At 33.1% G+C, this 18,966-nt stretch overlaps 1 protein-coding gene across 14 annotated transcripts; it reads left to right on the forward strand.

Annotated features, from left to right (window-relative positions):
* The first annotated feature begins 1,048 nt into the window (after window positions 1-1,048).
* On the forward strand, window positions 1,049-18,301 carry LOC147382795 (uncharacterized). Of its 14 annotated transcripts, none has more exons than XM_086427984.1 (8): window positions 1,049-1,126; window positions 1,263-1,326; window positions 8,172-8,266; window positions 10,329-12,983; window positions 13,419-16,823; window positions 17,382-17,449; window positions 17,549-17,743; window positions 17,845-18,301. In XM_086427984.1, exons 5-8 carry the CDS (start codon window positions 16,745-16,747, stop codon window positions 17,932-17,934), a joined length of 432 nt encoding a protein of 143 aa, XP_086284110.1. In that variant the 5' UTR covers window positions 1,049-1,126; window positions 1,263-1,326; window positions 8,172-8,266; window positions 10,329-12,983; window positions 13,419-16,744; the 3' UTR covers window positions 17,935-18,301. The 14 variants fall into 14 exon arrangements, 11 of the variants coding, with proteins under 11 accessions (XP_086284110.1, XP_086284112.1, XP_086284119.1 ...); XM_086427986.1 differs by having other exon boundaries at window positions 10,341-12,983; XM_086427993.1 differs by lacking the exon at window positions 10,329-12,983.
* The last annotated feature ends 665 nt before the right edge of the window (window positions 18,302-18,966 follow it).

Consider the following 18,966-nt stretch of genomic DNA (forward strand, 5'->3'; position numbering starts at 1 on the left):
TTCCCTAACACTAATCCTCCCTAAATCTCACAATAAAAAAAATCACATACTACACTCATCTCTCTCATCATCTCTTCTCTACTCCTTCAACAAAAAAAGAATTGTATTTTCTTAAAATACTAAGGACTCAAGACGACTCAAAGAAGAAGAAGATACAAGATGGGTGCAACAAAAATAATCCCCATCTCTTTTACACCCTCTCCCCCTCCCTCTTCTATCATCCCCCTCCTCTCTTCTCAAGGCAAAGGTTCATAATGATCATCCCCTTCAATGGGATGATCCTATAATCAAGCCAAAAATAAATCCCTACTTTGGGTACACATTATCAACACGTGGCACATCGTTTTTATTATTGTATTTTTGATTAAAATAACAGAGTTGAGTTGAGGTTACCACTATTTAGTGGGGAGAAAAGAGTGCCTAACACCTCCTCTTTTCTCTAACCGAGCCACTTACCCCGAATCTCAAGGTTCAATTAGTTCCTATCCATCGAGAGTCACTAAACGCTAAAAATGTCACATTTTCAAAAAAATGCACATCGGGTGACCATTCACACCCACTTACAAAAATGAATGGTGGCGACTCCTAACCTTAGTAGATGTGACCGTCGTAATGGAGAAATCACATGTCTACAATGGGATTAGAAGTTTCGGAATATGTTGACTTTAGGTGAGGATGATCTACTCACAAAAAAATTGCCCATTCACAAAGTTTTAACCCATATAAGAAAACAAAAATTGGCCATGGTGTGGGGGCGCCATTGGTAATAATTGGGGTGCCTTTTTAACCCTACCCTATGTGAAATTTGAGTTAAATCGGATGAGTCAACTCAAATCATGCCAAAGTACAAACCCTAGTTAGTTTTATTCTGTTTTTAAGATAATCATGTGTGACGTTGGGTTTCATTTTACAAATCGAACTAGTGTTCTTAGTGATTCTGATTTTGTATTTTATTTTAGAGTTGATAATGGCTGCAACGAGGGGTCTGGTGGCGTTGGCGCGTCCAGTGACCTTCGTTACTGGTAACCCTAAAAAGCTGGAGGAAGTTCGCTCCATTTTAGGCCAATCCATACAAGGAGAGCCTGAAGAAATCAGCAAAGAAAAAGCTCGATTAGCTGCAATTCAGGTACTTTTTTTATTTTTAAACTTTTTAATTAAGATTTAAGACTTGTTTTTGTTTAAATTTTGAATTTTTTTTTATTTTTAATTTTCTTCCATAATTTTTTAAAAGAATGTTTTTTTTCCACCCCATTTTCTGGAAGGTAAATGGGCCTGTACTGGTTGAAGATACTTGCCTCTGTTTTAATGCCCTTAAAGGTCTCCCAGGTATCTTTCAAATCATTAATCCCCAATTATATGCTAATATTTGTTCTCTGTGACTCAGTGTCTGTGTGTGGGTGGCAATTTCTTTTTTATTTTTTTTATTTTGATTTTCTATAATAATCTTTGGGTTCTATTTTTAAATGATTACAAAAATATATCGTACCGTGTTTGCAATATTGCAATACTATTGTGCAAATTAATTTCTAACCAATCATTGTACCGTACCTTCAATTATAAAGAGAAAATAAATCAAATCATTCTAACATACCTTGCACTCTATCATAGTCAAAATGGTGAGAGTTATTTCTTATTGGAGAAGGAAAAGTAATCGATGCTTTTATTCTTTCAATTGATGATGCATTTATACAAACTAAATCCCTTAAATAATAAGGATGGATACGAAAAAACAAATCAAATTTGATTCACAACAGATTCGGATCAGATTTGGTCAAAATTAGATTCGGATAAAATACCAGATTCCAGTCTCCAATACTCCCTCTCAACTTGGAGTGTGAATGTCAAGAATACCCAACTTGGATGTAAGATAAAGAAATCGATCCTTACCAAGAGCTTTAGTGAATATATCAGCCCTTCGATTATTTGTCGAAACATAAGTAATATGTATTTGACCTTGTTGGATTTTATTACGAACCAAGTGACAATCTAATTCAATGTGTTCCGTTTTCTCATGAAACATCGGATTAGCAGCAATGTGAAGAGCAGCTTGATTGTCACAACTCATGATATAACGTCATTGGGGACGAATGAAAGATGCCAAGGTCGGCTAAATGGAATTTTAGCCAAGTTAGTTCACAACTTGCAACAACCATTGAGCGGTATTCAGCTTTTGCCGAAGAGCTAGAAACAGTCGTTTGCCTTTTGCTAGTTGATGCAAGTAATATACCTTGACCAGGGGTACCCTTAAGATATCGAAGTACATGAATAGTAACATCTAAGTGCGATTTGTGTGGTTGGCTCATAAATTGACTCAAAATGTGCACATCAAAAATAATTTCAAGCCTAGTGATGGTCAAGTAGATTAATCTACCAATCAATCCATGATAAGATGTTGCATCTTGAAGAAGAGGACCATCAGTATTGTTAAGCCCTAAGTTTTGTTCCATAGGGAATGTAACTGGTTGAGAACCAAGCAAACCCATATCTTGTAAGAGTTCAAGGGTATACTTCCTTTGTGAAAGGAAATGCCTTTGCTGGAATGGACAACCTCTTTTCTCAAAAAATATTTAAGAGATTCCAAATCTTTTATATTGAACCGGTGATGTAGAAAGGATTTGATTGATGAAACAGTAAAATCACAATTGTCAATGATAATAATGTCATCTACATACACAAGCATGAAAGTTTGAGTTTGGCCTTAAATATGTGTACACAAACAATAATCTTCCTTGGATAGCTTATAGTCAGCCTCCAAAAGTGCGGAAGAGAATTTAGCAAACCAATTCCAGGAAGTTTGTTTTAAGCCATAAAGAGATTTGTTAAGTTTACAAACGTGATTCTCCCCCTTATGAGAAAATCCAAGTGGAATTTGCATGAATACTTCTACATTGAGATCCCTGTGTAGGAATGCATTTTGAACATCAAGTTGGTTTAAGGACCAACCATGGATAGAAGCTATTGACAAGAAGACATCACACAGTCACAAGCTTCGGAACTGGGGCAAAGGTTTCATGATAGTCAAGGCCTTCTTGTTGAGTGAATCCCTTGGTAACGAGAAGGGCTTTGTAGCGCTAAATATTACCATCAGATTTGTACTTAATTTTATAGACCCATCTACAACCAATGGGGTGCTTGCTAGCGGGTAAAGTAGTCAAGGTACAGTATTATTAGCCTCTAAAGCATTGATTTCTTTAAACATAGCATCACGCCAATGTGGGTCTTTACTAGCTACTGTAAAGGTAGTAGGTTCTGAGGTAGTGGAGACAACTGCAACAAGGATTTATGGGAAGATGAAAGGTTAGAATAAAAAACAACAGAGTTAAGAGGATAGGGATTACCTTTTCATGAAGTTGACGATGAGGATGGAGAAGGAAGCATGGCATCACAATGGTAATCATGGAGATATGTAGGTGGGTGTTTTGCCTGGGATGAACAACATGTTGAGGGGACTGTGGTGATGGAAGGGACAATAGTGGGTTCAGTTTTGGTCATGGGGTTGGAATGAGAAATAGGTAAGGGGGGTGAGGCATGTGATGAATGAGAAGAAGAAGTAGGACATATAGTGGGAATGTTTGGGATAGGAAGATGTAAGACAATAGTGGATTAAGTAGAAAGTTGAGGGTTAACAACAAATGGGAAGATAGTTTCATGAAATAGAACATCACGACTTGTGAAAATGGCATGAGTTTCTAAGTCATAGACACAATAAGCTTTTTGGCCATATGGAAAATCAAGGAATATGCATGGACGAGATTGAGTATAAAATTTGTGGCAATAATGAATGTGATGAGCATAACGAAGGCAACAAAAAATCCTTAGATGAGGATATGATGGTGGTTTGTGAAATAAAAGTTCATAGGGACTCTTGCCTTTAAATATGGAACTGGGTAAGTGATTAATCACAAGTAGGCAACATGTAGCACAAAATGTCCTCAAAACTTAAGAGGTAAGCTTTCTTGAAAATAAAGAGCTCAAGCTATTTCGAGTCCATGCTGATGTTTTTATTCTGCAACGACATTTTGTTGTGGTGTTGCTACACAAGAATGTTGATGAATAACACCATTATCGTGAAAAAAGGATTGAATTTCCCGTTGAAAAAATTCAGTTCCTTTATCACTTCAGAAAACATTGATGGAACATTGGAACTGAGCCTTAACCATTGAAAAAAAAAAAAAGAGACTTAAGATGTAGTTTGGTTTCAGATTTATGATTCATAAGATAAACCCATGTAGAACGGGTAAAATCATCAACCAAAGTTAGAAAATATCCAGCACCAAAAATTGAAGGAGTGAAATATGCTCCCCATAAATCAAAATGAATAAGTTGAAATGCATTAGTACTAGAAATTGAACTAAAAATAAATGGTAGTCAAGTTTTCTTGGTCTGAGGACAAATACTACATGACAAGGAGTAGAAAAAATTCTTGAATCAATGATAATTAAGGAGCGTAGCTTTGCAGTTGAAGGATGTTCCAAATGCCAATGCCAGAGATTTAGAGGAGGTGTTCGAAAAACTGAAGATGCATGGATGGGTGAAGTTGATGCTAGAAAAAGGTATAAGCCACCATGTTCCTCAGCCACTCCAATCGTCTTCTTCGAGAACAGGTCTGGAAAAATATATTTGTCAGGAATAAATGTGACTGAGCATTGAAGATTCTTAGTGATTTGGCTAACAGACATGATGTTATATTGAAAATAAAGAACATAAAAAAACATTTTGTAAAGTTATTTTATCAAAAAGCATAACAGAATTAGCAGAAGAAATGTTCACAAAAAGATCAGTAGGAAGCTTGATAGGATTAGAGGAAGTGGAAATACAAGTAGATGATAAAAGAGAGTGAGAATATGTTATATGATCCGAAGCATCACTATCCACTATCCAATATTTAAGTGAGGTGGAGCAAGAAACACTACCTGCAAGATTAGCCACAAGAGTTGAGCGACAGTAGAAGAGGTAGAATCAACATTAGAAGGCATGAGTTGCTGTTGCATGTTGTCAGTCTTGGAGGAAGATTGTCTTGCATCTTGAGGGATAACGAATCGACTTTTGCAGCGGTCTTTGGTGTGCCAAAGCTGTGACAGTAGGAGCATTGTTGGTTGGAATGTGTAGCAGAAAAAATAGTATCTTCTGCCAGTGGGATGATGGTATGGAGCTTGCGTTTTGTTTTCTTCTTGCAGAAGTAGAGCATAAGCTTTATTAATAGAGGGTAAGGGATCCATTAAGAAGATCTGATGTCTAACAGTGGTGAAGGAGTCATTCAAGCCCAAGAGAAATTGCATAAGGTGTTTTTGTTGTTAATATTATGTGAGATTCTTCAAAGCACCACAAGAGCAAGGAGTGAAAGATTGATTCGAGGCAAGCTTGTCCCAAAAGTTCTTCATCTTGGTTAAGTAAGCAGAAACATAAATCTGTTCTTGTGGAAAAGTAGCAATAAGCTTTTTTAACTGAAATATGTGTGGAGCATTTTGCTGGGCTTAACGATCTTTAAGATCATTCCAAACTTCACAAGCACTAGTGGTGTAACACCACTATTTGTTAGTCTTAAACAAAAAAATTAAAATAATTAATACAAAGATTTTTTGACAAGGTTTGTTGCACAATCTGACTACGTCTTCGGGCTCTTGCAAACCGATCTACTAATTTCAAATTTAGATATTACATGACAACCTCTTACACATATACATAATTAAACACAAAAAATAAAAAATAAAAATAAAAATTATTTTAAAATTGAATTTCTACATGTTGATCGATTGTGTCCAATATATTTGCAACGACTACCACATAATGTTTACATATCTTGAATGCTGATCTTCTTTCTAATAACTTTTGGATGATCAGGTCGACGTTGAGTCATTGACGATAAAATTATTCTTCTCATTGTGGAGGATTTTTCAACTTATATGGAATTGAAATGCTTTCTATAGAAGTCGCATGACACTATCTATACCTTTCAATAGTGGATTCGTAAGGAAAAAAATAATACTTATCACATATCTTAATATCATATGTTTTATTGCATGTTGGTATGAAATAAGTGTTAGGTTAACTTTCCACATATACAATGTTTACGATCCATTTGAAGTACATGAGTTCTTGATTTTGTACGATCATAAATCTCGTATTATTAATAGTTAAAAGTTCACAACTAATTGTCTATTGTATTCTTTTTCGAGTTTTATTTTTCATCTTTGGAATTAATTGAAAATAAGACTTTTTAATTTATGTCTATTATATAATTTAATTATTTTACCCTAATATTTTATAATAATTTGATTATTGGTTTTATACGTAATTTCTTAATCCATGAATTAAAACTTTTATTTACATTTGATCTTATAATTCTAGAACGAAGAATGAGAAAATGTTTTATTGTTCAATTAACCAATGCACATGTCAGATCTTGTTCAGATATAATCCAATTACATATTTCAATTTTTTTTACTCTTAATTAATTCTAATTTGATTTTCCAATCAATTTCAATGTATGTTTTAGCCATCTTTTCTAAAAATTTACAAAATAATTCCGATTTATAAATTCTTTTTAATTTTTTTTGAAAATGTTAAATATAAAAAAAATGTTATGGTGAAGGAAAATATTTATTAACAATAAGTATTAGTCCTTTTTGTTTATCTGAAATAAATTAAACTTTGATCAAATTATAAAAAAAATAATTTAAAAATTATTCTCAGGTATATTTATTTTCTTGTTTGACTATTGAATATGTAAGTGAAAAATTATTATAATTTGGGTTGTGAATAATCGCATTAAGCATTATTCCTTAGTTTTTATCCTTAAAAAATATATCATCTAATCTTACAATAGGCAAACATCCATTTTTAAAATCATCTATACATATTTTAAAGAAAATAAAAATGCATTGAAAATGATTATTTTGACTAATTTTAAGAAAATAAAAGTTTCCGAGATTTATTTCTAAAATGGTTTAGCAAAAAATATTCAATGTGTCCATATGCCTTAATTTTACAATCATATATTTTACGATATACTTTTTTGTTTTGCTTTCCAAACTTTCATATATGTGATATGTACATTATATTTATCTTTCATATCAGAAACTATGGATTAAGAAGAATAAAATTGATTATTCTTTAAACGAGTTAAAATTTTATCATTTGTTTAGTTATTATTGACTTGAGGATGAGGTCGTGAGTCCATTCTATACATACACGTGTAAGTTGTGTTAAAATTATGTACGACAAATGAATCACTGTTTGGAATATTTTTAACATATACATACCACTCACAATTTGAAACATAACATTTGACTATAACTTTTTCTCTATTATTAATAACATAATTTATAGAAAATTATTTGTAGTTGCAAATAAATTATTATTTATTTTAATTGAACTTCGTTGTTGTAAATTTTATCAATATAAATATCGGATATATTTTCGTCGTCAAACGACAAACTTAAATTTTTATCAATAAATATATCTAACTCATTATCAAAATCATTTTGTAGTACAACATTAGGCTCAGGGAACCTACACAATAAGATTATGGTCGGTATTTAAATATTGAATTGATAATTAGGCCCACCTTAACCATAAATTAATTGATACGTTTTAATATTTTCATGTTGTATTACAAAAATAATTTTAAATTTTTATTGATTTCTAATATATATTCCCAAGTTCCTTAGTTAAAAATATCAATTAAAATTTTTTCATTATTTAATGTAATAACCGACCTTATTGAAAATTATTATCAAATATTATAAATTTAAAGAATCTGGGCTTATAACTCCAAATCTATAATCTCTGATGAAATCGATAAAATTTACGTATTTCCACAAATATATATATTATCTTCAACGTAATCTCCACATCGACAAATAATTGCTCTTAAAGACATCTTGAATTGAATTCAATTATGAAAATATAATAAATAAAAATGACGAGAGAATTAATATCAATTAGAGAGATAAGAGTTGAGAAATATGATGGCAAAAATTGAGGGGTTGTATGTGAATACATATATGAGAGTACCTTATTTTAAAATTATTTATTACCTATTACCTATTATTATATAATAAGAAGATTGTTTGGTATAATTTTTTTCATTGACAAAAATACCCTCATTTTGACCTATGAAAAAAAAAAAAAAAAACATCGTCTCCTTCACATCTTTACCTTCTCTACAGATGCAAGAGGATTCAGTGCAACAACTTTGAAATAACACTCAGAGAATTTCAAGGAATTTAAAGCCTCTCAATTCAAAATCTACAAATGATTGAAGGTATTTATCTTCTTTTTAGCTTTTTGAATTCTATTTTACTTAAAAGATGCGAGTTGAGAACTGCGATTGTACATTTTTGAGCTTTGAGAGAAGAATTACATACATAGATCATGTTTAAACTATTATAATTTATATATGAGAAGAAAATAACAATTTGATGTTATCTTTTAATTCAGATATCTATCACCCTCTCTCTCCTCTAATGTCGTTATTTGTAACTTGAAAAACCCTAATTTCTTTTTGCAAGAACTATGGATTTCTATTTGGTTCTTCTGAGGAAGGTAGCTCTACTCTTGTTTATATACCAAATGTTTGATAAAATGTCCAAGAGAAATTTTTACTTAATGCTAAACATTTTTTTTTTCCCGTAATTTTCAATTTGTATCTGCCCAGAAATCCGGAGCTCATAAGCATTAGTTTCTTATTATTAATTTTTTTTTTTTTTAATCATTCACATTTTGGGTGTCATAAAATTTTGGATTTTCATCCTCTCATATTATCAATCTTAGGTCTGTTGTTTTTATGGTCAATGGTGTACAAGGAGTTTAGGGGTCTAATTTAGAGCCTCTCTATTTGTGGTTAATCTTTGGTTTTTGTTGGGAGTTACTTGCTACTATACATTTTTAAGGTCTTTCTTTTTAGTTATTTTTATTCTGATTTCTATTATTTATTTATTTTTTAGTTTCTGATTTAAAAATATTTAGGAAAATCTACATAGTTGGGAGTGGTTTAATTTTCCCCGCAATCAAATCTATTCGCTTCATTTCCAAGAATCTTTTGGGTATGCTGTTTGATTTAATCTTAATTCTTGATTTATATGAAAGTTGCATCATACAAGTAGGTTAATGGAAGACAGTCCGACCAAATTGAACCCAGATTGGACCTTGGTTTAACCAATTGAGCAAAAAAATCGATCTGAATATTAGATAGGTTTTTAAAACATTGTTCTAGACTTAGTTGTAGTCTATTTGTTCAATCCACCATTGGATTGAAACCAAACCCAACGATTGTAAAATGTTGTAAAAATAGTTGTCCCCCAAGAGTGCCTCAAAAATATAATATAAAACTGTTATAGATTTTATAATTAAAAAAAAAAATAGATATTTTCAATAGCTGTCAAAAGTTATAACGGTCACTTTTTTTGAATTTTTGACTATTATGAAATATAAAATGGGGATTTAATTAGAGTAACATTGTAAGCAGGAAGCCTAGCTGAATGTGTTTTATTTTGGTATGTGAGGGTAAGTTTGTTTGATTGTTCAAAATTTAGGACCTTTTTCTTCCCTTTTCCCCCCTTACAAATATGTTACTTACTTGAAAGAGGAGAAAACAATTTGGTATATTCACTCGGCATATGTTTATTTGTTGGATGGTAGACCCTTGAGGTAAGCACATGGTTCAATCTCTTTTGGGTTAAATGAGAATGTGACAACTTAGTTTTCATATTGATTCTTTTTTGGAGATTTTGTTTGCAAAGCATGCTTTGAGTCACAAAGTATTGTCAGACATGGTTGAAAAATATGGTAAGAGAAATTAAATTTTTAGGATTTGGGGCTATTGATTTGGGGATTCTCTCTAGCCATATATTGTGAGGAAGCTTGCTTTAATTTTACTGAAAGTAGTTGTGTTTTATTAGTCTAGTCATGCAACAATCCAAATTGTTTATACTTGTTTGACATTGGCATCCAAGCTTATACAAGGCATACCAAATTATACAATACATGCATGCATATGCCTTTATTTTTGTTGCTTCATTTTTTGGGTTCTGTTTATATGTTGGAAATGACAAAAATTGATCACCTCTTCAAATTCTTTGAAACTAAATCCTGGAATTAGTCATATTGTTAAAGTTGTATCGGATGAAAAGATTATATTTTTTAGACCAAACTTTGAGACTGATACAGGTTGAAAGGAATGTATTCAAATCACGGCTTACAGTCTCAAAGGCATCCTTGGAGTGGATCTTCAAGTGATTAACACCCCTTGGCATGGACAAAAAGAAACTTATGTTTTTTTACCCTATCCCCCTTTGATAAGATAGCATTAGTAAAATTTTGAGTAGATTTTTTTGCAGCTCGATGAGTTCGAGGTTCAAGGCTCCAACTAGAGATGGGTTTGTGTAGGATTTCTCCTTGGGAAGGAAGAAAACCTTTGTTGAGATGAGTTTGTATAAGGCTTAGTTTCCAAATATTCTGGTTCAAGGCTCTGAACAAAGATTGGTTTGTGTAGGGTTTCTCTTTGATTTTGTTGTTGAACCCGCAATGAAATATTTGTCTTATTTAAGTCAATTTCTTGGTTGGATTGTCTTTGATTTTGATAACAATGAAAATTTTGTCATGTTGATTTCAATTTCTTAGTTGATTTGTCTTTTATTTTGGATTACAATGAAAATTTTGTATGTTGGTTTTAATTTCTTAATTGGATTGTCTTTGATTTTGGATATAATTGTGAAGAGGATTTTTGTTTTAGGCCAATTTCATGGTTTGTGAAATCTGATATGAAATTATTTTTTCCCAGTTTGATGATTCTGATGTATAGTTTTGTAATAGTGTATATGAATCATGGGTGGTGTGTGTTGATGAATCACAAGCCAAAATTTATTTGGCTCCTATTGACCAAATCATATCAATCAACTTTTTTTAATTTTGAACCCCTATTCCTAAATTCCCCAAACAGGCTACTTTGATTTCATCTTGTCAATTTGGGACTAGAAACTTCCTATATTAGACCCATTGAACAATGGTTCTGTAGGATACCCTGCTTTTGCACCATCCACTAAGTGATCATAAACATGTGGAAGTGCATCTCATGGTTGGTGATGAATTATTGCATCATGCACAAAGAAGCGTTAATGTTCAGAAACTACACATGGTAAGGAACAGTTTTTTAACCTTTATCATTAAAAAAAAGTTCTTTAGAATTTTCATAGGTAGGATATGGAATTGAAATTATCAAATGAAAGGATAGGGTCTACAATGTCTTCATTGCAGCTAGATGTTTACAATTTTTTTTTTAAGGTTTTGCAAATGATGTTAGCTGCTGCGAGCATCCTGGCAAGTACCAAATAACCTTTTAGTGAAGTTGAGTAAAGATGGAGTTCAACTCTTGAAGTTGAAATTTTTGCAATTCTAGCTTTAAAAAGCTCACTGATCTGATACTTCATAATCTGGCAATGATCTTTCTTCCCCAAGATTCTTGTAGGTTTACTGATTTAGGTCCTAATTTCTACCATCTTATCACATAAATTTTGATCAGCACAGAGACATACAATCATAATCTGCAATTGATGTGAAAATACCCCTGATTTTTTTAACAAAAACTTTAAGTTCCTCAGAGATATGTTGTTGGTAATCATTTATTCATTGCAAATCACAGGTACATCTCACTCTATAATTTTATAGGTATTTTATTTGTTTGGGGTAAAAATTTGTACTGCATCCCGTGTTGAGGGTAAAAATCTGATTTTTTTTCCTCTTACCCTCTACCATATCAATAAGTAAGAATGTCTCTTCAAAATGAAATGTGCATGAATTGAAGAGCAACTATTTTAATTGGTCTTTCAAGTCTTCTTGCATTCCTCCGTCAATGCTAAAACTTAAAAAAAAAAATTAAATTGAATACTTTTGAACGATGAGACAACATCCATCCCCATTGTGCTTTTATCCATTTCTTCAAAGTGGTTTACACCACTCAATATCAAGACTGTCATCCATGATTAAAAACAGGAAATTCCTTACAAGGCTGCATTTTACAATTGCTGAAAATTGGTTGAAAATAATGTTGGATTCAATTAAAAGAGAGAATGAACTATTCAATCCACACTATGTTACTAGAACATTCTTTTTATTAGAATTGAAAATGACATCTTCTTAACAGTGAAGGGCCTAAAGTATGACCCCAAAATCTAACTACCCATTTGGACTACAATGTTGATTGAAACTCCATACTGGACATTTGGATTATCATGACATTCTTTTAAATTTTTTTTGCCTTATTAGCAAGCATTGGAAATAATGTTTTTCTATCTTTTCTATTCTATTATTTTTATGCAAGGACGTTTACGCCCATTCACTCTTTTGTTAATATATATATTTGCCAAGCTCTCAGTATGAGACTTAACAATTACTTTTCCATAATTTTTCTTGGTATCAAAACACTAGAGGACCCATTGACCCCCCTCCCCTGGGTTTTTCCTCTTTGACTCTTGGGATCTTGAGGTATCTTCTTCTTTCCTCACAACCTTCCTGAGCTTGAAGACCTAATAACCTAGTGAGAGCCAGTGCTAGGGTTCCCTTTGTCAGTATTAGACTGATTTGTGGCCTGCGACAACAGCTAAATCTGCTTGGGTGGCCTACAACTGCAAGGAAATTTGTTTGTGGCTATTTGGGGGCTTGCGACCTGCTTGGTAGCTGTACGGTGACCTACGACAGTAGCTACTACTGTTTTGATGACCTATGATCAGTGTTTGTGGCTGTTTGGTGACCCAAGATTGCAAGAGGGGGCCTGCGATCTGTGTTTGTGGTTGGTTGGTGACCCACGACTACAAGGCACTTTGGTGACCTACGATTATTTTTTGTGGCTGTTTGGTGACCCACAACTGCAAGAGGGGGATTGTGATATGTGTTTATGGTTGTTTGGTGACCCACGACTGCAAGAGAAAGCTGTCTGGGGCCTGCGACTGCTACTGATGGCTGTTTGGGAGACTGCGACCTGTTTGGTAACTTTTTGATATTTGCGAAAGTACTACTGCTCGATCAGAAACCTTTTTTTTTATTTAGATTCTCTGGTTTAGATGGCTACCCCTTTTACCTTGTGGTTCATTCCACCTTAGGTTGAGACTATGGGAGATCTCCCTTCGATCCAAAGTTTCTTTTTTCTTGTTCATAGTAAGCGATGACTACAAATTAAGAGGCCAAGGATTCAAACATTACTCTTGGGACAAATTCCTCAGCCCAAGGAATTAATAATGTTTTTCTATTTTTTCTATTCTATTACTTTTATGTAAGGGCATTTACGTTCATTCACTCTTTTGTTAATATATATATATATATATATATATATATATATATATATCTACGAAGCTCTCATTATGAGACTTGACAATTACTTTTCCATAATTCTTCTTATGTTATTTTTTTATATTTTGTTGCAGGTTTGCATTTGGAATGACAGATCATGGTGTTGTCGGCTCAATGGATGAATGACATATATGTGGACTATGTTACTTGCCACTAGATATTCAAACTACAGGAATTGTAATTTCACTACTATATATCAAGTATTATAAAATGGTCAAAATCATTATAATGTAGATCTTCACTCACATGACTGTTGGTGACTGTCAAGATTGGGTGAATTTAAATGAGTTGATACAAATTGGTCTCTTATCTCACAATACTTTGTTAGTGACTGCCAAGATTGGGTGTTTTTTTGTTAAGCCCAAGAAAATTTCTGGTTGCATTTGTTATTTATGCATTTGATTCAGTGCATTTTAACCCCATAAATATTGGGAGATATTTTCTAGCTTAGGTTTCAGATTTTTATTGAAAGGCACCCCTTGGAGGTCGATGTATTGCAGAAGATCGAAAGACGATTAACTCATGGCATGAATATCAAGGTTTTTGAGATAGTATTATGAGATAGATAGTAGGTCACAAATTCACATGACTTTATTGTAGTACGGTATTATGTAACATTTTCAGGTTTTTGGTGTTATATAATAGAGAGGTTTTTGCTTACAAATCAAAAGTTTGTTCTCTCTTTTGTTGCCCTTGCTCATTGATAATGATGGAAATAACCACTATTTGTAATGTTTAATATGAATGTCATATGTGTATTGCTTCTTCTTTTTCATCCAAAAGCAGAGGACACAAATTAATGAAATTTCTTCGTCTCTTCCTAGTGTCTTCTCATTATCTCATCTTTGATTCTACAAATTAATGGATTTTATTATAAGTTGAATCTATGGTGGTTGGCTGCAGGTGGTTAAGATTAGGCTGCAAATCCAGGTAATGGTGTTTACATGAGGAATTTTCCATAAGTCACCAAAATCCAGTCCTTTAACTTATAATTCACATTTACAACGAAAAATTTCTTTAACAACTGTTCCCTTCTATTTTGTATCTAAATAAATTATTGAGGACTTTTTTATATTTGGACTTATTATTTTCATTGAAATTTCAAAAAAAAAAAGAATTAAGTTATTCCAAAGTTTGTTTTTTTTTTTTTTTCTTTTTGATACAAATAGTCATCAAGAAGATTTGTGAATCAGAGTAGAGTAGTATATAAGGGAGTCGTTTCGGCACGAGCTAAAATACCATATGTTTTACCAAATATTTTATAACCGTTGGATAAGAAGCGTTCGGACGGCACAGATTGAAAGTTAGTCGAAGTTGCATTTAACTTACAAATTATCTGTTATTTACAGTGCCATCCTTAAACTTTTAAGGATTTAGTGCTACCTCCCCTCAACTTAAAAATCGAAGAACAATAAGAGTTAGTTCTCTCTTCTCTTTCTCTATCTCGTTGCTCGACCCTTGACCCTCTCTCTCTCATCTCCTTCTCCCTGATCTCTCTCTCGTCTTTTCCCCCCACGCATGAAACAAACAAACAAAAAAAAAAAAAACTGTTGAGTTGCAACTTTTCTTCTCTACAACTCTCTCTGTCGAAGTTGCCTTGGAGCTCGTTGCGACTCTCTCTCTCTCTCCCCCTCTTTCAAGACTGAAGGAGGATCACCCCTTTTCTTTTTCATGGCCTCACGACTGAACGCTTCCCACGAAAAGCTACCTGCAACTCTTTCTCTCTACAACTTTCTCTCAAATCCTCCTCCTCTTATCGAGTGAGTTAAAAGTAATTTATGCCCTTATTTCACTCTCTATTTGTTAGGATTTTTGGGTTCAAGTCTGTTTTCGTTAACAATGGTCGGATTTGGAGGAATTGTGGGGGATGAAGGAGTTAATGAGAGTAAGATTAGGGTTCTTGATGTGGTTCTAGTCTAAGCTAATCATTTCAACCAAAATAAAATGAGATTTGTTTTCAGATTTTAGGGCTCCTGTTGTGGTTCCTGATTTGGATTCCATCGTCAAACAGATTGTAGAAGAGAAGATAGAGTTTGAGTTCGAACCATGGCCTGAAATCTCAGAAAACGCCGAAGTTGATATGGACAAGAATCGAGGAAGCTTTTCAAAAGAACTTAATCCGAAACAGCTTTCAGATTGATATACTAAGGCTGCCGAGCGATTATTTGTTGAAAGGTTGCCAAGTATTCCCGTTAACGAAGTGCAAGTTGCCTGGATTGGACTGTGTTTTATTTGTTAAAGGTTCGCAACCTCATGTAATTGAGTAAGGTGACCAGTCTCCAAAGGAGATAATTGAAAGTCGCAAATGTGCTGAGGCAGTTCTTCGAGGTGCTTAGGTATTATATATTACTTATTTTGAATGTTTCAATTTCCATAATTTGCAATGGAAATGGTTTGCCATGAATGATTTACTATTGCTTGGTAACCATTGGAAAATCTCTTGTGAATCTTTTTTTGCGATTGGTTGATTTTTGTAATAAAATTTTTCATTGTAATTTTGCAAATTAGGTGTGATTCATGCAAATTTTTTGCAATGCAAATCATTTGCATTGTGTTACCAAGCACCAATAAAATTGATTTCAGAAAATTATTTGCATTTACAAATGATTTGTGGTATACCAAGCATTCTTTTTGCCATGGTGGTCTGTAGGTATTTGTTCCTTGTGCATTGACTTGCAGTGCTCACGTTGAGAAATGGGACATAGTGGCAGTTTCCATTGCTGTGGAGCAACCTGGTCTTGATAATGGATGGGGTCTTGGTATAACACGTGGGATTGTTCTACATCGATTGGAGACAGGCAACTAGTTGTATTTTTATTACAACCATTTAACAACAATTATCGTAAAATAATTTAGATCTTTGGGCCATTTTGTAATTAGGTTCTTCATTTGTTAAAAAGAGCCGAGTGCCTATTGTAAGGACTGGTGATTGGAGTGTTAACATTCGACGAATAAAGTTCATTTGTGTGTTAACTATTTAATCTTGATCTGCTTTGCCCCTCTAGAGATCTTGATTGGGCAGAGAGACATAGTTCATTACAAGAAGTGGCTTATATATTATTTGAATTAATTATGATCCTACGATGTGTTCTTTTCTTAATCTTATTCTATGGCTTTGCAATTGGAATGACAAAGAGAGTATTTAACCTGCCTTCCTTTCATGGTAATGATTTTTTGAGTCTTATTATTGTTTGAAGTTACATTGTTATTTCCCTTCTTGTTGTTCGTTCTAAGTACTTTAAAGCAGTTATATGAGAGTTTCATTTCCCCCAATTTCCATTTCTATTCACCTCTATGTTCTTTTGTCTTGGGATTGGCAACTCATGTTTATTTTGTGTCCACTTTATAATATTTAACTCCTATTTTATACTCTTGAGAAAGTATAAATTGTTATTACTTTATGGTTTTGTTTCCAGATGTGCTTGAGGGAGAAATATTTATCCAAAACTTGACCAACATTATCACTGCATATGCCTTAGGTATCTATTGCAGCTTCTTTAGTCCCTTTCTTGTGTTTCTCATCTATTATTGCCTGTTAATTTTCCTCATTCATAGTAGTACTTTATAGTTTGTACTCGGTAGTTGTGGGTTCTTTATTTCCCGTTCATTTTTGTAGCTGTAGCATTGGACATAATGAATGTTTTTTTAATTGCTAGATTAGATAGTGGCATAGAATATGAGATCACTTCACAATTTAAACAATAAGTTGGGAAAATCTGAAAAGGGGAAATACTAAACTAATAAATAATATTGCTGGGTGCATAACCTATTAAGAGAGAAGTGAATAGTGGATGGTTTTACAACCATTTGTAGTCCCCACTAGTCTCTATCATCATGCATCTATTAAATTTCCTTTTTCTTATATCTTTCTGTTTAACAGCCATTTGTAGTCCCCACTAGTCTCATTCTGCAAAAGCGAATCAGGCCTTACCCACTCACAGAAGATTCCATGATCCTTTCATCTTTCTTTACCTAGAATTAGTTCTGTTTCTGTTCTAAGAACTTACGAGGATTTGAATTTTTTTATTTGTTTTCAGGTACATTGACTAGTATTGTCATCCCCCATCCAAAACCAAATAGCGAACCTTCTCCAGGGGTTGGGAAGGTTTTACACTTTTCATTCTCTTATTTTCATACTGAAAATACGTTTACTTGCATTCAAAATGAATTTTTAACTGATCTATGTTATGATACTTTTCGGCAGGTGTTCTTGGAATATATTGATACGAATGGGGCTTCCAAGGTGTGGGTAAGGCTGAATGGAAGAAGCATCTTAGCATATTTTACTACTGGTGTAAATGCTCAAAATGATCTAGAGATTGTTGAGGATCTTCAGTCATTGCTCGTCTCACCTTTGCTTAAGAGAATGGGAAAGGTGGAACTTCAAATGGAGGATAATCAGTAGAGAATTAATTTCCACTAATACTGAATTCTATGCCTTTGTAAGAATGATTTTTTTTACCCATTTTAAATGTTTGATGATATTACATCTCATGAATGCAGATGAAGATTGTTTTCAACTGCTTTTATGAGATTTCATCTCAAATCGGCAAAAAGGGTTGTGAGCACTACGCGATTCAAATGAATTAATCTCAATTTCATTTTATAGGAGTTTCTATGAACCAAGGAGTCACATGATACTATTTGTGAGGTTTCAAATTCTGGTATCCTAACTTGGTGACTATGTTTATTTTAAGCCTTGCCATTTTAAGTCTTGTATCCTAACTTAGTGACTCTATTTAGTAATACCTCACTTAGTTTGATAAATTATTTGTAGGGGTTTCTATTCATCCAGATCAATGTATAGAACCTGATAATCATGAGGTTCCTACTCTGTATTTCTCATTAATTAGGAATAAGCAAATTGAACAATAAGGGATTGTATTTGTTGAATTTGTTATTCAGTTTTGTCTTAGCTTGTTTGATTTTCATAAATAGAACAATTATATTTGAATGATTTTCAAAGTGCACGGAGATCGCGCGAGTTAACTTATTCGATCATATTTAGTGTACTGGACTTGGAATTTTGAATGGTGATAATATTCGAGTGTTTGGTGAAAAGGTTCCAAATGGCGATAATATTAGAGTGTTTGGTGAAATTGAATATACGACGCATTTTTTTTCTACATGAGCTGAAACAAATGGGTACATTTTCATCCTATAATCTCAAAATTTTGGTCTTCCTTAGTGTTCACAAAAATGAATCTGAGACTTTTAACTTTTGAGTTCAATAGGAAGCTATAACCCATCCCCAAACGATGTGTCAAATGCAACCTAATCATCCAAGTCATTTGCCACTAAGTCCAGTTCCATACCCAAGTGGATATGAACACACTTGACATTGAATGGAAAAACAGGCGTTCAGACCCACATACTTTTGGTACAAGTGTTTATGATTAATGGCTGCAAGATAAAGAAACTAAGTGAAGTTCTTATCATACAAAGGCAATGGTCCATTAATATAACACAAATGAGTTTATACTCATCGATATAGCATGAACACGATCATCAAACCTACGCCTGTTTATTAGCAAACATGTAGACTTTCATTCAAATAAAGAAAAATTAGAATTTGTTACTATAAAGATCAACAATGAGGAAATCATAATTTGCAGCTAGTTG

This window comes from Akebia trifoliata, chromosome 16 (genome assembly GCF_017979445.1).
Source record: "Akebia trifoliata isolate Shusen 1 chromosome 16, ASM1797944v1, whole genome shotgun sequence".
In the NCBI taxonomy this organism is placed as follows: Eukaryota; Viridiplantae; Streptophyta; class Magnoliopsida; order Ranunculales; family Lardizabalaceae; genus Akebia; species Akebia trifoliata.

Coding starts and splice junctions, on each gene's coding strand:
- LOC147382795 (XM_086427984.1), top strand. CDS start 16,745: ATGGTTTTGTTTCCAGATGTGCTTGAGGGAGAAATATTTATCCAAAAC. Junction 16,824..17,381: donor TATCACTGCATATGCCTTAG/GTATCTATTGCA, acceptor ATTTGTTTTCAG/GTACATTGACTAGTATTGTC. Junction 17,744..17,844: donor AACTTCAAATGGAGGATAAT/CAGTAGAGAATT, acceptor ATCTCATGAATG/CAGATGAAGATTGTTTTCAA.